This window comes from Stegostoma tigrinum, chromosome 38, assembly GCF_030684315.1.
Source record: "Stegostoma tigrinum isolate sSteTig4 chromosome 38, sSteTig4.hap1, whole genome shotgun sequence".
Taxonomy (NCBI): Eukaryota; Metazoa; Chordata; class Chondrichthyes; order Orectolobiformes; family Stegostomatidae; genus Stegostoma; species Stegostoma tigrinum.
The window spans coordinates 22,844,986-22,864,128 of record NC_081391.1 but is presented as its reverse complement, the minus strand read 5'-3'; the positions used below and the strand labels follow the sequence as shown (position 1 = coordinate 22,864,128).

Sequence of the window (19,143 nt, the reverse complement as noted above, 5' to 3'; positions counted from 1 at the left end):
AGCCAATGCTGGAGATCTCAGTGGGTCAGACAGCATCCATGGAGATAGAGCAGGCTAACGTTTCAAGTCTATGTGACTCTTCATTAGAACCATGTACATTAGCTCACTGTCTCTCCACAGATGCTGCCTGACCCACTGTGGTCTCCAGCTTCTTTTGCTTTCGGTACAGATTCCAGCATATGTAATAATTTGTTCCTTTTGTCCTTACAGTGTTGGCTCAAAGACTCCTACAGAGTCCACACTGTGTACCTCCTTCAGCTCACTGCTTAAAGCTTAAGCTCGAAGCGATACAAACCCAGTTTAAATCCAGCGCCCTCTCAATCTAATTCAGCCCCAGGGCCATGGTGGTGAACATACACTGCCAGCCCGGTTAGTCCTTTCCTGAATGTGGTGTGGCCAGAACTGAATGTGGCTGCTGCAGCATCGAGGCTCTCTATCGGCTGAAATTTCACCCCCAGCCCTTTTGCACACCGATGCCCCCACGGTGAGGTATTAGCGTTTTACTTCTCGCTAGCGCCTGGTCTCTCACCATGAAAAAAAATTGCAACTTGCCTTCCTCAGATCCAGAATGGCTGATCACTCACATTGAGTTGAATTTGTTGAAAAGGGGCACTTAGTCCCCTCCTTCCTCCCAATACTGGGGGCTTTCTGAAAGGGAGTGAAAGAGGGCAAGTTAATGACCATTTATCTGATTCCAGGATGAATACGCAGCGGACCTTTATCACTTTGCCAGCAAGGAAGAGGAATACTCCAATTACTTTTACTCCGTAAGTAACGAGATTTCCCAGATATTTGATTCAATTATCGATTGTCACATTTATCGTGTTACAATTACAGTGAAAAAGTGCCGGAGAGTGCCACCATTCTCCGGCGCTAAGTTAAAACCCAGAAAAATAAACAAAAACATCATATATAAAGAAAAATTAAGAAATAAAGTGTCCCACTTTACAGTCCATCTCATTAAGTGCTCCGCCATGGGCCCTGGGCCTGGTGACCAGGTACGAGCCCCCTTCACTGCGAAGCTACTGGAATGGAAATTGGTGCTCAACAGTGCCATCTCACCCCCACCGACACCCACGCCACTCTTTGTCCTCGCTGGGCCTCACCAACATAGATGCCACTGTTGCTGCCTGGTCTGGCTCAAACTCGCCTCTGCTGCTGCCATGTGTCTACTTCAGGCCCACCTCGCTGATGCAGCTGCTGCCGACACTGCCAGGTCTTATATTGAGCCCAAACTTGCTTCGGTTGCCACCATGAGTCTGTGCTGCTGGGCCTGCTCCAGTCCATGCTACTAGGCCTACTCCAATTCATGCTCCTGGGCCTGCTCCAGTCCATGCTGCTGGCCCAGCTCCAGTCCATGCTGCTCGGCCTGCTCCAGTCCATGTTACTGGCTCTGCTCCAATGCATGCTGCTGAGCCTGCTCTAATCCATGCTGCTGACCTGCTCCAATCCATGCTGCCGGGCCTGCTCCAGCCCAGGCTGCCGGGCCTGTTCCAGTCCTCGCTGCAGGGCCCACTCTAATCCATGCTGCTGGGCCTACTCCAGTCCTCACTGCTGGGCCTGCTCTAATCCATGCTGCCGGCCCTGCTCCGGTCCTCGCTGCCGGGCCTGCTCCGGTCCATGCTGCCAGGCCTGCTCTAATCTATGCTGCCGGGCCTGCTGTAATCCATGCTGCCGGGCCTGCTCTAATCCATGCTGCCGGGCCTGCTCCAGCCCAGGCTGCCGGGCCTGCTGTAATCCATGCTGCCGGGCCTGCTCCGGTCCATGCTGCTGGGCCTGCTCTAATCCATGCTGCTGGGCCTGCTCCAGTCCTCGCTGCTGGGCCTACCCACCACCGCCAATGCCATAGCCATGATTGAACTCTTCGCCACGAGGTAAGTAAAATAAAATAGAAGTGAAATAAATTAGAGAAGAAAGAAAATAAAGATCCAAAAAGAAAAGCAGACTAAGTAAACAGACTCCTGACTCAGAAGCCCTATTCCACCACCACCCTATCGGAGTGACTGAGAGTCTTCACCTCCTCAGCCTGAGGCAGGCAACTGAAAGGAGAGGCATTAATGGAATCATAATCAAACCAACAGTATAGTTCTAGTCCCCTTGTGGTTGCAGATCAAGAAGGGTGTCTCGCTGGCAAGACGGGTACTTTACACCACCGACAGGAAACTTGTCGCCTGATGACTATTTGTTCTGTCACATTAGATTTTGTAAGGGTTAATGTGTGGCACTCTGTTAGTAGTACATGTCAGATTAATTGTGAGATAGGCAAGAAGGCCTAAGTTGGCATTTATTGTTAAAAGAGTTTAAAAGTAAGGAAGTGTTGCTGAAAATGTACAAGCATTAGTGAGACCAAGCCTGTGGCATTGCATAGTTTTGGTTCCCTTACTTGAGGAGAAATGAGCATAGAATCACTACAGTGTGGAAACAGACCGTTTGGCCCAACAAGTCCACACTGACCCTCGGAGCGTCCCACCCAGACCCATCCCTGTATAACCCACTTAATCAACACATCCGTGAACACTATGGAACAATTTAGCATGGCCAATCCACCTAACCTGCACATCTTTGGACTGTGGGAGGAAACCGGAGCACCCGGAGGAAACCCACACAGACACGGGGAGAATGTGCAAACTCCACACAGACAGTCGCCCGAGGGTGGTATCGAACCCGGCCCCCTGGCGCTGTGAGGCAGCACTGCTAACCACTGAGCCACCATAATGTAGTTACATTGGAGGCAGTTCAGGGGAGGATCACTAGATTGACTCTAGAAGTGAGTAGTTTGTTTCATGAGGAGAAATTGAATAGTTTAGGCGACAGCATCTGGAATTTAGGAGACTGAGAGGAGATGGAATTGATGACCAAAAGATGCTAAAGGGGATTGACACAGTAGACATAGAGAGGATGTTTCTTCATGTTGGGCAATCTAAAAGAGGGCTTCTGGCTTTAGGATAAGGGGTGGCAGATAAAGAGAGATGATGAGGAAGTACTTCTCTCAAAGTGCCTTGAATCCGTTGAATTATGTTCCCCAGAGTGCAGTGGATGCCAAGACATTGAACAAATCTAAGGAGGAGATAGACAGATTTGTAAAGATGGGTTGAAGGGTTATGGAGAGCAGCCGGGAAAGTGGAGTTGAAGCTGAGATGAGATCAGCCACAATTGTATTGAACGGGGCAGGAGCCTCAAGGGGCTGAATGGCCTACTCACGCTCCTAGTTCTGACGTTCTTCAGTTCCATTGTAAATGGTTCAGTACTTTCTAACAAATCAGAAGTTGCTTGGACAAAGCTGCAACTCAGCACTCATTCTGAACCTTCAGTAACCAACAAAACAAAGATCAGCAAATAAAATCCGAAAGAACAGCAGATGGGATAAATCAGAGCCAAAAGCTTAGTAGGTCTGGTAGCACCTGTGGAGAGAAAGATCTGAGGATGGGTCACTCAACCCGAAACATTAACTTTGATCTCTCTCGTCAGATGCTGCCAGACCTGCTGAGCTTTTCCAGCAACTTCTGTTTCTGTTACAGATTTGTGAAGGTGATTCAGACTAAATTGTTGGAGTTCGAACTTAGAATCACCAGTTGGATGGTTTGTTCAGGCGTCATAGAGTCACAGAGGTTTTACTGCACAGAAGGAGGCCCTTCAGCCCATCGTGTCTGCACTGGTCATCAAACATCCATCTATTTTGGTGCCCTTTTCCAGCACTTGGCCATAGCTGTGTCTGTGATATTCACGTGCTCATCTAAATTTCACTTAAATGGAGTTAACGGATGGACTTGAGTCTGGATAGTAAAGCCAAGATGAAATCAACAGCATTAACCTGCTCGGGAACAAAAGCAGAAGTTGCTGGGAAAGCTCGGCAGGCATGGCAGCATCTGTGAGGAAAAAAATAACAATTAATGTTTCAGGTCCGGCGACCGGTTTCTGAGGAAGGGTCACCGGACCTGAAACGTTAACTCTGTTTTCTCCTTCACAGATGCTGCCAGACCTGCTGAGCTTTTCCAGCAACTTTTGTTTTTGTCCCTGATTTATAGCATCCGCAGTTCTTTTGGTTTTTATTTAGCATTAACCAACTGCTAGAAACTTGGTGTTTTTACACTGGATTTGTTACACTGGAATCTACTGTGCTTTCTGTATCTGATCAGCGTCACTCTGTATCTGACTGTCATTATTGGAGCCAGTTGTTTTTTGCAAGTTCTCCGCTCAGGCAAACCATGTGGTAAACCATAGAGTGACAGGATATGTACTGGCCCTGATTATTAAACTTCTAACAGCTATTTGGCGAAGGCGGAGGCCAGAAGTCAATCTTTACTCAGTTTAGATTTATTCACAGAGAGAACCGTAGGAGGCAAACATCAGCAAATCGTTACAGCCACATTTGGAGTACTGCGTACAGTTCTACTCACCCTACTATAGAAAGGATATTATTAAACTAGAAAGAATGCAGAAAGGATTTATTAGGATGCTACCTAGGCTGGAGGGCTTGAGAGGTTAGATAGGTTAGGACTCTCTTCCCTGGGGCATAGGAGACTGAAGGGGTGACCTTGAGAGGGAATGTGAAATCATGAGAGGCATAGATAATGTCGATAGCCGACAGCTTTTCCCCAGGGTAGGGGAGTCTAAAACTAAAGGGCATAGGTTTAAGGTGAGAGGGGAGAAATACAAAAGGGTCCAGAAGGGCAACTCTTTCACACAGAGGGTGGGGAGAGTCTGGTCTCATCATTTAAGTAACATTTGGACATGGATGGAATATGCATGGAGGGATATGGACCAAATGCAGGAAAATAGGAATACTTTAAATTGAGAAAACTTGGCAGCAGGGACAAGTTGGGCCGAAGGGCCTGCTTTCATGCTGCAGGCTTCTATGACTCTGTAACTAACCATACTAAAAACTTCAGTGTCAACAATTGCCTCTTTATTTATCTTTCAATAACAAATGCCAATTAATTAATTGATACAATTCCACACTGGTTACAGTACACTTTCAGCACAATAGTCAGTTCTAGTCTGCAAGGCACAGGAAGGCCTGCAAGCACTGGTTTTGTTGCAGAGAAAATCCATATGGCTGATCTCACGTATCAATGGCATTAGTCATAAGGAGAGTCTTGTACCTTTCAGCATGAAGAGATAATATTTCAAAAATGGTCCTATCGAGGGACATGAAACATTGAAGAGAAGAGTAAGTTCAGAAGATGGTGCAGAAACTGTTTGCTAGTCTCTTGGTGAAATTAAGAGGCTCAACAGTTTCCGTCCCCCCATTAATGGCTGTGCCGTAAGGTGCCTGGGGGTTACTAAGCTCTTACATTCCTTCCCTAAACCTCTCTACCTCTCCTCCTTTAAGATTCTCCTCAAATCAGGTCTGGGTTTTGGTTGTGTGTCCTGATATCTCTTCATGTGGCTCAGGCCTATTTCTGTCTGAAAACATTTCCCTGAAGCACATTGGAATATTTGAGTTATGTTTAACATCATGTGTGTGTGTGTGTGTATATATATGTATATATATATAAAATATCTTTATATGCGTGTGTATACAGAGAGTGAGAGAGACTATGACCATGACCTGAGGAAACTGCTTGGCGCAATCAGACATATAGAATTCTTGGAATGTAATCTCATTCTCTGTATTTGAAGTTAATGGAAGCACAAGCTGATTACCATCGAAAGTCGCTCAGGGCCTTGGATGCTGCGATGCCAACAGTGCGACCCAGCTTCAGTCCCTCAGGTCAGTGCCCAAACTACCAGCTGGATCGTGTGAGTCTGAATGGCCTGCTTTCAAACCGAGAAACACTGACACTGAGTCATTGAGCTGTATAACATGGAAACAAACCCTTTGGTCCAACCCATCTATGCTGATCAGATATTCTAAATAAATCTAGTCCCATTTGACCTTTCCTATTCATTTGCCATCCAGGTGCCTTTTAAATGCTGTAACTGTACCAGCCTCCACCACTTCCCCTGGTAGTGCATTCCATACACGCACCACCCTCTGTGTGAAAAAGTTGCCCCTTAGGTCCCATTTAAATATTTTCCCTCTCCCCTTAAATCTATGCCCCTCTAGTTTTGGACTCCCCCACCCTGGAGAAAGGACCTTGTCTATTCTCCCTATCCGTGCCCCTCATGATTTTATAAACCTCTATAAGGTCACCCCTTCAGCCTCCAAAGCTCCAAAGAAAATGGCCCCAGCCTATTCAGCCTCTCCCTGTAGCTCAAACCCTCCAACCCTGGCAACATCCTTGGAAATCTTTTCTGAACCCTTTCAAGTTTCACAACATCCTACCTGTAGCAGAGAGACCAGAATTGCACACGGTATTCCAAAACCAACATCACCAACATCCTCTGATGAAGGGCCTAGGCCCGAAACGTCAGCTTTTGTGCTCCTGAGATGCTGCTGGGCCTGCTGTGTTCATCCAGCTTCACACTTTATTATCTTGGATTCTCCAGCATCTGCAGTTCCCATTATCACCAACATCCTGTACAGCTGCCACATGGACTCCCAGCTCCTGTACTCAATGCACTGACCAATAAAGGCAAGCGTACCAAACACCTTCTTCACTATCCTATCTAACTGTGACTCCACTTTCAAGGAAATATGAACCTGCATTCCAAGGTCTCTTTGTTCAACAACACTCCCCATATCCTTGCCATTAAGTGTAAAAGTCCTGACATAACAATGTGTGGAGCTGGATGAACGCAGCAGGCCAAGCAGCATCAGAGGAGCAGGAAGGCTGACATTTCGGGCCTCCACCCTGCTTCAGAAAAGTCCTGCTCTGAATTCCCTCACTAAAATAGACATTAACCTTGATCTGCCACTCCTCGGCCCGTTGACCCATCTGATCAAGATCCCATTGTTTTCTGAGTTAATCTTAGCTGTCTAATACACCTCCAATTTTGACATCATCTGCAAATTTACTAACCATACCTCCTATGTTCACGTCCAAATCATTTATATAAATGACAAAAAGCAGTGAAACCAGCGCTGATCCTTGTGGCACATCATTGGTCACAGACCTCCAGTCTGAAAAGCAACCCCCCACCTCAACAACCCCTCTGTCTCCTACCTTCGAGCCTATTTTGTATCTGAATGGCTCATTCTCCTTGTATCCCATGTGATCTAACCTTGCTAACTGGTCTACCATAGATCAAATCCACCGCTTTGCCCTCATCAATCCTCTTCGTTACTTCTTCAGAAATCTCAGTCAAATGAGAGAGGCACAATTTCCCACACACAAAGCCATATTGACTATCCCTCAGCAGTCTTTGCCTTTCCAATGCCCCTCGAACAACTTGCTCACCACCGATGTCAGGCTCACCGATCTATAGTTCTCTGGATTTTCCTTACCACGTTTCTTAACTAGCGGCACCACATTAGCCAATCTCCAGTCTTCTGGCACCTCCCCTGTGGCTATCGATGATGCGAGTATCTCAGCAAGGGGCCCAGCAATCACTTCACACAGAATGTTCGGGTACACCTGATCAGCTCCTGGGAATTTAACCACCTTTATGCATTTTAAAACATCCAGCACCTCCTTCTCTGTAATGTGAACACTTTTCAAGATGTTGCAATTTATTTCATCAAGTTCTCTCGTTTCCATATTCTTCTCCACAGTAAACACTGATGCAAAATTTTAACTTAGTATCTTCTCCATCACCTGTGGTTCCACATAGAGGTGGCCTTGGAGATCTTTAAGGGGCCCTATTCTCTCCCTAGTTATCCTTTTGTCTTTAATGTATTTGTAGAATCCCTTTGGATTCATCTTAACCCTATTTGCCAAAGCTATCTCATGTCCCCTTTTTGCCCTCCTGATTTCCCTCTTAAATATCTTCCTACAGTCATTATACTCCTATAAGGATCCACTCAGTCCCTGCTGTCAATATCTGATATATGCTTCTTTCTTCTCCTTGAACAAAACCTCAATGTCTCTCATCATCCAGCATTGCCTACACTTACCAGCCTTGACCTTCACCCTAACATACTGTCCCTGGACTCACGTTATCTCATTTTTGCAGGCTTCCAATTTTCCAGCCATCCCTTTACCTGCAAACGTGCCGTCAATCAACTTTTGAAAGCTTTCGCCTAATACCATTAAAATTGGCCTTACTCTAATTTAGAACTTTAACTTTTAAATCGGGTCTCCCTTTTCCATAACTATGTTAAAACTAATTGAGTTATGATCACTGGCCACAGAATGCTCCCCCATTCACACCTCAGTCACTTGCCTTGCCTTGTTTCCCAAGTAAAGCTTTGCTCCTCCCTGGTAGATACATCCACATACAGTCAGTTTTGATAGAACATGTTAGTTCTGTTCTTGTGTGATCTCTCGTTATAAGAAAGTCACACAATAACTGCGACTTTTAAACTGATGGGGATGGAATCAGGCTATGGCCTATACAGGCAGGGAACACAAGTAAGCTTTCTATAATTCTTCAATCGCATTATAATCAATTTGCGTTGAAGAAACACATGTTAGAACCGATTGTGCTGAATAAGGAAATTTTCTTGTACACACTGAACAAATGTTCCTTTTCATCTTCACTTATCACAGAAATAGACGTGCATGTGCACACCCTCACACACGTTCACACACGCATACATGCACACCCACATACCCGCGCACACCCATACACACACGTACACATACACACACTCGTGCGTGCGCACATGTACGCACATAGACACATGCACATGCACACAGACACACTCATATACATACATACACTCATATACTCACACTTACTTGCACTCATATACTGACACACACTCACACACTCATGCACTCACAGACATACACACACTCATGCACTCACTCGCACACGCTCTCACACATACTCACACATACACAATCAGACACACAATACACACACACACACACACACTCTCACATTCACCACACACATACAGACCCTCACACTCAAATCACGCACACTGTCTCTCATTCACACTCACATTCGCACACAGTCATACACACATTGAGCACAGACACACTCTCACACTCAACACATCCACAGTCCCAGTCCCGCTCAGTGTTAACACTTACACATTTGATTGAGCTAAGGAAATGACTTGTTCTCCTTTGGTGAGTGTGTTTCGGACCCTCCCCTGTGCTATTCTCACGCTGCCTGTTTTCTGTGTGGTAGGCGGTAGCTCTGGGAAGCCAGCCTTTGGACAGCCACTCGAGGAACATCTGAAAACCTGTGAGCGGGAAATCGCTCTTCCCATTGAGGCATGTGTCATGATGCTGCTGGAGAAAGGCATGAAAGAAGAGGTAGGTGGAAGGAGAGAAAGGCAGAGAGAGAAAGGGAGAGAGACAGAGAGACTCACAGAGAGAGACAGAGGCGCACAGAGAGAGAGAGAGCATGGGGATGAGGAGAAGTGTATATGAAGTGTGTTCACTGTGAGGTTTGATCCTGGCCCTGAGCTGAGTCGGTGCGATATCAGCCTGTTTAGATGGTGGGAGCTAGAACTGTGTTGACTTCTCTGTGTTACTGAGAGGGAGAACTGACTGGGTTCCTGCTCTTCAATGTGAAAAAAACGACTAATGCTTCTGGCTTCGTACAGAAGGGTCATGGTACCAACACGCTCCAGCTCACCTGAAGCAGAAAATGAAAATATCACTGGGGTTTTATAGCAGGAGTTCTTTTCCCTGCATAGGATAATCCTGAGGGAGCTTTACTCCGTATCTAACCCCGTGCTGTCCCTGTCCTGGGAGCGTTTGATGGTGACAGTATAGAGGAGCTTTACTCTGTATCGAACCACGTGCTGTCCCTGTCCTGGGAGTGTTTGATGGGGGACAGTGTAGAGGAGCTTTGAGTAAGAACTGCCAATGTGGGAGTCGGAGATAACACGGCATGGAGCTGGAGGAACACAGCAAGCCAGACAGCATCAGAGCAGCAGGAAAGTTAGCGTTTTGGGTCAGGACCCTTCTTTAGAAACGGAGGGGGGGAAGGGGGCTTGAAATAAATAGAGGCGGGGGACAGTGATAGTAGGTAGATCGTGGAGCAGATAGGTGGAGAGAAGACAGACAGATCAAGGCGGCAGGGATGGAGCCAGTAAAGGTGAGTGTAGGTAGGGAGTGGGATGGGGGTTGGTCAGTGAGGAGGGAGGGGTAGGTAGGTGGGAGGGAAGACGGACAGATCAAGGAGGTGGGGATGAGAGGGGGGCCTGGTCTTGTGTTGAGGCCGGGGATGGGGAGATTTTGAAACTAGTAAAGTCCACATTGAGACCATCGGGCTGTAGGCTCCCAAGTGGAATATGAGGTGCTGCTCCTCCAGCTTCTGGGTGGCATGGTGGAGGCCTAGGATGGAGATGTTGCCCAGGGAGTGGGAGGGGGAACAGTGTAGAGAGAGCTTTACTCTGTATCTAACCCTATGCTTCCCCTGTCCTGGGAGTGTACAAGGATTGGTGTTGAATAGAATGGTGTGACTGACTGCCAGAATATTTAGGTATTTCTTCTGCTGGATAGCCTGCCAATCTAAAAAAACTTCCATTATGAAATGACCGAGGGCATGATCAGTGAGATGTAAAGCAGGGAAAAGAATTGTTTCCTTGTGTATTGGAGACTAAGAGAATGGAATTCACTGGTTCAAGTGCAGGAGTTCTTCATGGCAGTGCCCTCAACCCCTTCAGCTGCTTCATCAATGACTTTCCCTCCAGCATCAGGCCAGAAGTGGGGATGTTCACCGATGATTACGCAATGTTCAGCACCATTCGCGACTCCTCAGATACTGAAGCAGCCCGTGTCCAAATGCAACAAGACCTGGACAATATCCAGGTTCGGGCTGAAAAGTGGAAAAAAACACTTGTGGCACACAAGTACCAGACGAAGACCATCTCCCACACAGGAGATTTATACAGCATCCCTTTAATATCGATACCACTGCGGGGTCACCAATCATCAACAGCCTGGGGTTACCATTTACTAGAAACTGATGGCTGCATTGTACCAACACAGTGCCTACAAGAACAGGCCAGAAGCTGGGAATCCTGGAGCAAGTAACCCACCTCCTCAGTCCCCAAAGCCTGTCCACCATCTACAAGGCCCAAGTCAGGAGTGCGATGGAATATTCCCCACTTGCCTGGATAAGGACAGCTCCAACAACACTCGAGATGCCTGGGAACATCCAGGACAAAGCCGCCCGCATTTGACAGGCACCACATCCACAAAGAACCACAACCTCCGCCACCCACACTCAGTAACAGCAGTGTGTACTATCTGTAAGATGCACTGCAGCAACTCACTCAGATCTCCTTAGACAGGACCTTCCAAACCTGAGACCTCTAACATCTAGAAGGACAAGGGGCAGCAGATACTTGGGAACACCACCCCCTGCAAGTTCCCCTCCAAGCTGCTCCCCATCCTGACTTGATAAAAATCACCAGTCCTTCAGCAATTTCCTGGAACTCCCTCCCTAATGGCATTGTACGTGTACCACTGGACTGCAGATGTTAAAATGGTGACGAACCAGCACATTCCTGGTCAGGGCTAGGTAGTAAAAGCTGCCATTAATGATGATACCCACACTCTATGAATAGCTCAGGTCCATTGAGGGGAATTGGGCCAGCCAGCAAACTAAAGGGGAATATGTTCCTGACTCACAAAGAGGTCACACTTGCATAAGAGATAACAAGGTGTTGAGCTGGATGAACACAGCAGGCCAAGCAGCATCAGAGGAGCAGGAAGGCTGATGGTTCGGGCCTGGACCCTTCTTCCAAAATGTCAGCTTTCCTGCTCCTGATGCTGCTTGGCCTGCTGTGTTCATCCAGCTCCACACCTCGTTATCTCAGATTCTCCAACATCTGCAGTTCCTACTATCTCGGTCACACTTATATGTTGAGCGCCCTATGAACAACTCAGTGGTAACCTGGAAACCTGACCCTGTTTATCCGACAAATGTCTGAACTTTTTTAAGCTAACTCAGTTTATACTTCTCTTAGGGACTGTTCAGATTGGCAGCTGCAGCTTCGGTACTGAAACGGTTAAAATCTGCTCTGGACAGTGGCTTCTTCGATCCCAAGGAGTTCAACTCTGATTCACATGCTGTGGCAGGTAAGGTTCTCCAGCACAGGTAATGCAGCTCACCCTTTCACTGTGGGCAGAAGAGGTAATTAGATAATACCTTAGACCGAAATGTCCCTGCCCTGGGAGTCATTGATGGGGGACAGTGTAAAGAGAACATTATTCTGTATCTAACCCTGTGCTGTCCCTGTCCTGCATGTGTTTGATAGGGGAACAGTGTAGAGGGTGTGTTTGCTGGGGGATAATGTATAGGGTGTGTTTGATGGGGGAGAGTGTAGAGGGTGTGTTTGATGGGGGATAGAGTAGAGTATGGGTTTGATGGGGGAGAGAGTAGAGGGGGTGTTTGATGGGGGAGAGTGTACAGGGTGTCTTTGATGGAGGAGAGTGTAGAGGGTGTGTTTGATGGGGCACAGCATAGAGGGTGTGTTTGATGGTGAACAGTGTACAGGGTGTGTTTGATGGGGGAGCGTGTAGAGGATGTGATTGATGGGGGCGCGTGTACAGGGTCTGTTTGATGGGGGACAGTGTAGAGGGGGTGTTTGCTGGGGGATGGTGTACAGGGACTGTTTGATAGGGGACAGTGTATAGGGTGTGTTTGATAAGGGACAGTGTACAGGGTGTGTTTGATAGGGTGTGTTTGATAGGGGACAGTGTATAGGGTGTGTTTGATGGGGGACAGGGTACAGGGTGTGTTTGATAGGGGACAGTGTATAGGGACTGTTTGATAGGGGACAGTGTACAGGGTGTGTTTGATAGGGGACAGTGTATAGGGTGTGTTTGATAGGGGACAGTGTACAGGGTGTGTTTGATAGGGGACAGTATACAGGGTATGTTTGATGGGGGACAGTGTATAGGGTGTGTTTGATAGGGGTCTGTGTACAGGGTGTGTTTGATAGGGGACTGTGTACAGGCTGTGTTTGAAAGGGGACAGTGTACAGGGTGTGTTTGATAGGGGACAGTGTACAGGGTGTGTTTGATGGGGGACAGTGTGCAGAGTGTGTTTGATGGGGGACAGTGTATAGGGTGTGTTTGATAGGGGACTGTGTACAGGGTGTGTTTGATGTGGGACAGTGTACAGGGTGTGTTTGATAGGGGACAGTGTATAGGGTGTGGTTGATAGGGGACTGTGTACAGGGTGTGTTTGATAGGGGACAGTGTATAGTGTGTGTTTGACAGGGGACAGTGCACAGGGTGTGTTTGATGGGGGACAGTGTGCAGGGTGTGTTTGATGGGGGACAGTGTACAGGGTGTGTTTGATAGGGGACAGTGTACAGGGTGTAAATAGTATCAGAGATAATGGGAACTGCAGATGCTGGAGATTCCAAGACAATAAAATGTGAGGCTGGACGAACACAGCAGGCCAAGCAGCATCTCAGGAGCACAAAAGCTGACGTTTCGGGCCTAGACCCTTCATCAGAGAGGGGGATGGGGGGAGGGAACTGGAATAAATAGGGAGAGAGGGGGAGGCGGACCGAAGATGGAGAGTAAAGAAGATAGGTGGAGAAGGTGTGGGTGGGGAGATAGGGAGGGGATAGGTCAGTCCAGGGAAGACGGACAGGTCAAGGAGGTGGGATGAGGTTAGTAGGTAGCTGGGGGTGCGGCTTGGGGTGGGAGGAAGGGATGGGTGAGAGGAAGAACCGGTTAGGGAGGCAGAGACAGGTTGGACTGGTTTTGGGATGCAGTGGGTGGGGGGGAAGAGCTGGGCTGGTTGTGTGGTGCAGTGGGGGGAGGGGATGAACTGGGCTGGTTTAGGGATGCAGTGGGGGAAGGGGAGATTTTGAAACTGGTGAAGTCCACATTGATACCATATGGCTGCAGGGTTCCCAGGCGGAATATGAGTTGCTGTTCCTGCAACCTTCGGGTGGCATCATTGTGGCAGTGCAGGAGGCCCATGATGGACATGTCATCAAGAGAATGGGAGGGGGAGTGGAAATGGTTTGCGACTGGGAGGTGCAGTTGTTTGTTGCGAACTGAGCGGAGGTGTTCTGCAAAGCGGTCCCCAAGCCTCCGCTTGGTTTCCCCAATGTAGAGAAAGCCGCACCGGGTACAGTGGATGCAGTATACCACATTGGCAGATGTGCAGGTGAACCTCTGCTTAATGTGGAATGTCATCTTGGGGCCTGGGATGGGGGTGAGGGAGGAGGTGTGGGGACAAGTGTAGCATTTCCTGCGGTTGCAGGGGAAGGTGCCGGGTGTGGTGGGGTTGGAGGGCAGTGTGGAGCGAACAAGGGAGTCACGGAGAGAGTGGTCTCTCCGGAAAGCAGACAGGGGTGGGGATGGAAAAATGTCTTGGGTGGTGGGGTCGGATTGTAAATGGCGGAAGTGTCGGAGGATAATGCGTTGTATCCGGAGGTTGGTAGGGTGGTGTGTGAGAACGAGGGGGATCCTCTTGGGGCGGTTGTGGCGGGGGCGGGGTGTGAGGGATGTGTCGCGGGAAATGCGGGAGACGCGGTCAAGGGCGTTCTCAATCACCGTGGGGGGGAAGTTGCGGTCCTTAAAGAACTTGGACATCTGGGATGTGCGGGAGTGGAATGTCTTATCGTGGGAGCAGATGCGGCGGAGGCGGAGGAATTGGGAATAGGGGATGGAATTTTTGCAGGAGGGTGGGTGGGAGGAGGTGTATTCTAGGTAGCTGTGGGAGTCGGTGGGCTTGAAATGGACATCAGTTACAAGCTGGTTGCCTGAGATGGAGACTGAGAGGTCCAGGAAGGTGAGGGATGTGCTGGAGATGGCCCAGGTGAACTGAAGGTTGGGGTGGAAGGTGTTGGTGAAGTGGATGAACTGTTCGAGCTCCTCTGGGGAGCAAGAGGCGGCGCCGATACAGTCATCAATGTACCGGAGGAAGAGGTGGGGTTTGGGGCCTGTGTAGGTGCGGAAGATGGACTGTTCCACGTAACCTACAAAGAGGCAGGCATAGCTGGGGCCCATGCGGGTGCCCATGGCCACCCCCTTAGTCTGTAGGAAGTGGGAGGAGTCAAAAGAGAAGTTGTTGAGTGTGAGGACGAGTTCCGCTAGGCGGATGAGAGTGTCGGTGGAGGGGGCCTGGTCGGGCCTGCGGGACAGGAAGAAGCGGAGGGCCTTGAGGCCATCTCCATGCGGAATGCAGGTGTACAGGGACTGGACGTCCATGGTGAATATGAGGTGTTGGGGGCCAGGGAATTGGAAGTTCTGGAGGAGGTGGAGGGCGTGGGTGGTGTCACGGACATAGGTGGAAAGTTCCTGGACCAAAGGGGAGAAAATGGAGTCCAGATAGGTGGAGATGAGTTCGGTGGGGCAGGAGCAGGCTGCTTTGCAGAACCGCTTTGCAGGGACCGCTTTGCAGAACACCTCCGCTCAGTTCGCAACAAACAACTGCACCTCCCAGTCGCAAACCATTTCCACTCCCCCTCCCATTCTCTTGATGACATGTCCATCATGGGCCTCCTGCACTGCCACAATGATGCCACCCGAAGGTTGCAGGAACAGCAACTCATATTCCGCCTGGGAACCCTGCAGCCATATGGTATCAATGTGGACTTCACCAGTTTCAAAATCTCCCCTTCCCCCACTGCATCCCTAAACCAGCCCAGTTCATCCCCTCCCCCCACTGCACCACACAACCAGCCCAGCTCTTCCCCCCCACCCACTGCATCCCAAAACCAGTCCAACCTGTCTCTGCCTCCCTAACCGGTTCTTCCTCTCACCCATCCCTTCCTCCCACCCCAAGCCGCACCCCCAGCTACCTACTAACCTCATCCCACCTCCTTGACCTGTCCGTCTTCCCTGGACTGACCTATCCCCTCCCTACCTCCCCACCCACACCTTCTCCACCTATCTTCTTTACTCTCCATCTTCGGTCCGCCTCCCCCTCTCTCCCTATTTATTCCAGTTCCCTCCCCCCATCCCCCTCTCTGATGAAGGGTCTAGGCCCGAAACGTCAGCTTTTGTGCTCCTGAGAGGCTGCTTGGCCTGCTGTGTTCGTCCAGCCTCACATTTTATTGTCAGTGTACAGGGTGTGTTTGATGGGGGACAGAGTATAGGGTGTGTTTGATAGGGGACAGTCTACTGGGTGTGTTTGATAGGGGACAGTGTATAGGGTGTGTTTGATAGGGGAGAGTGTACAGGGTGTGTTTGATAGCGGACAGTATACAGGGTGTGTTTGATAGGGGACAGTGTACAGGGTGTGTTAGATAGGGGACAGTGTACAGGGTGTGTTTGATAGGGGACAGTCTACAGGGTGTGTTTGAAAGGGGACAGTGTACAGGGTGTGTTTGATAGGGGACAGTGTACAGGGTGTGTTTGATGGGGGACAGTGTGCAGAGTGTGTTTGATGGGGGACAGTGTATAGGGTGTGTTTGATAGGGGACTGTGTACAGGGTGTGTTTGATGTGGGACAGTGTACAGGGTGTGTTTGATAGGGGACAGTGTATAGGGTGTGGTTGATAGCGGACAGTATACAGGGTGTGTTTGATAGGGGACAGTGTACAGGGTGTGTTTGATGGGGGACGGTGTACAGGGTGTGTTTGATAGGGGACAGTGTACAGGGTGTGTTTGATAGGGGAGAGTGTACAGGGTGTGTTTGATAGCGGACAGTATACAGGGTGTGTTTGATAGGGGACAGTGTACAGGGTGTGTTTGATGGGGGACGGTGTACAGGGTGTGTTTGATAGGGGACAGTCTACAGGGTGTGTTTGATAGGAGGCAGTGTGGAGGGTGTGTTTGATAGGGGACAGTGTACAGGGTGTGTTTGATGGGGGACAGTGTGCAGGGTGTGTTTGATAGGGGACAGTGTAGAGGGTGTGTTTGATAGGGGACTGTGTACAGGGTGTGTTAGATAGGGGACAGTGTACAGGGTGTGTTTGATAGGGGACTGTGTACAGGGTGTGTTTGATAGGGGACAGTGTACAGGGTGTGTTTGATGGGGGACAGTGTGCAGGGTGTGTTTGATAGGGGACAGTGTATAGTGTGTGTTTGATAGGGGACAGTGTACAGGGTGTGTTTGATGGGGGACAGTGTGCAGGGTGTGTTTGATGGGGCACAGTGTACAGGGTGTGTTTGATAGGGGACAGTGTACAGGGTGTGTTTGATAGGGGACTGTGTATAGGGTGTGTTTGATAGGGGACAGCGTACAGGGTGTGTTTGATGGGGGACAGTGTGCAGGGTGTGTTTGATAGGGGACAGTGTATAGGGTGTGTTTGATAGGGGACTGTGTACAGGGTGTGTTTGATAGGGGACAGTGCAGAGGGTGTTTGATGGGGGACAGTGTGTAGGGTGTGTTTGATAGGGGACAGTGTACAGGGTGTGTTAGATAGGGGACAGTGTACAGGGTGTATTTGATGGGGGACAGTGTGCAGGGTGTGTTTGATAGGGGACAGTGTAGAGGGTGTGTTTGATAGAGGTCTGTGTACAGGGTGTGTTTGATAGGGGACAGTGCAGAGGGTGTTTGATGGGGGACAGTGTGTAGGGTGTGTTTGATAGGGGACAGTGTACAGGGTGTGTTAGATAGGGGACAGTGTACAGGGTGTGTTTGATAGGGGACAGTGTATAGGGTGTGTTTGATAGGGGACAGTGTACAGGGTGTGTTTGATGGGGGACAGTGTATAGGGTGTGTTTGATAGGGGACAGTCTACAGGGTGTGTTTGATAGGGGACAGTGTGGAGGGTGTGTTTGATAGGGGACAGTGTATAGGGTGTGGTTGATAGGGGAGAGTGTACAGGGTGTGTTTGATAGCGGACAGTATACAGGGTGTGTTTGATGGGGGACAGTGTATAGGGTGTGTTTGATAGGGGACTGTGTACAGGGTGTGTTTGATGGGGGACAGTGTATAGGGTGTGTTTGATAGGGGACAGTGTACAGGGTGTGTTTGATAGGGGACAGTGCAGAGGGTGTTTGATGGGGGACAGTGTATAGGGTGTGTTTGATAGGGGACAGTGTACAGGGTGTGTTTGATAGGGGACAGTGTACAGGGTGTGTTTGATAGGGGACAGTGTATAGGGTGTGTTTGATGGGGGACAGTGTGCAGGGTGTGTTTGATAGGGGACAGTGTATTCGGTGTGTTTGATAGGGGACAGTGTACAGGGTGTGTTTGATAGGGGACAGTATACAGGGTGTGTTTGATGGGGTCAGTGTATAGGGTGTGTTTGATAGGGGACTGTGTACAGGGTGTGTTTGATGTGTGACAGTGTACAGGGTGTGTTTGATAGGGGACAGTGTATAGGGTGTGTTTGATAGGGGACAGTGTACAGGGTGTGTTTGATGGGGGACAGTGTATAGGGTGTGTTTGATAGGGGACAGTCTACAGGGTGTGTTTGATAGGGGACAGTGTGGAGGGTGTGTTTGATAGGGGACAGTGTACAGGGTGTGTTTGATAGGAGACAGTGCAGAAGGTGTTTGATGGGGGACAGTGTATAGGGTGTGGTTGATAGGGGACAGTGTATAGGGTGTGTTTGCTGGGGCAAGGCGTGGAGGATAAATTTGATGGGGACATTGTAGAGGAAGCTTTACTCTGTGTCTCCTCAGTCTATTAGTTTTACCAAGATCACTGGTCAAAGTCAGATGCTAGTCCCTGATGCTTCTTGCATTCAGTGGGACAGTTGTATCTGAATTTTTATATTCGAAAGCTTTGAAAAAATATTGGGAAAGTGTATAAAAATGATTTCTGAACAAGAATCCAGACCCGAGGTGTCAGCCTTCCTGCTCCTCTGAAGCTGCTTGACCTGCTGTGTTCATCCATCTGTACCCCTTGTTATCTCAGATTCTCCAGCATCTGCAGTTCCCACTATCTCTGTATAAAAATGCGTTCCTTTACTTCAGCACCACTGCAAAAAAATTGTTCACTGACACCTCTTTAATACACTGGTTACTTTGTGTAATTGACATGTTTGATGTGAACAGTCCATTCAATTGGTCAAGTGGTTACTTCTAATTATTAGTTATGTCCAGAAACTGGGTTATGTTGAATGAGCTCAGAAAAGATTTCAAACTGGAAAGAGTTCAGACAATATTTACAAGGATGTCGCCAGGGTTGGAGAGTTTGAGCTACAGGGAGAGGCTGAATAGGCTGGGGCTATTTTCTTTGGAGCATTGGATGCTGAGGGGTGACCTTAGAGGTTTATAAAATCATGAGGGGCATGGATAGAGTAAATAGCCAGGGTCTTTC

The 19,143-nt window shown here is 48.8% G+C and overlaps 1 protein-coding gene across 1 annotated transcript in view; it reads left to right on the top strand.

The window, feature by feature from the left end:
• The window catches only part of LOC125447199 (SH3 domain-binding protein 1-like), an 86,832-nt gene that overhangs the window by 42,030 nt on the left and 25,659 nt on the right, over window positions 1–19,143 (top strand). Inside the window, exons 8-11 of the mRNA XM_048521413.2 lie at window positions 699–767; window positions 5,623–5,713; window positions 9,127–9,254; window positions 11,924–12,035. Coding sequence (XP_048377370.2) covers window positions 699–767; window positions 5,623–5,713; window positions 9,127–9,254; window positions 11,924–12,035 — 400 coding nt within the window. The remainder of the gene's footprint in view (window positions 1–698; window positions 768–5,622; window positions 5,714–9,126; window positions 9,255–11,923; window positions 12,036–19,143) is intronic.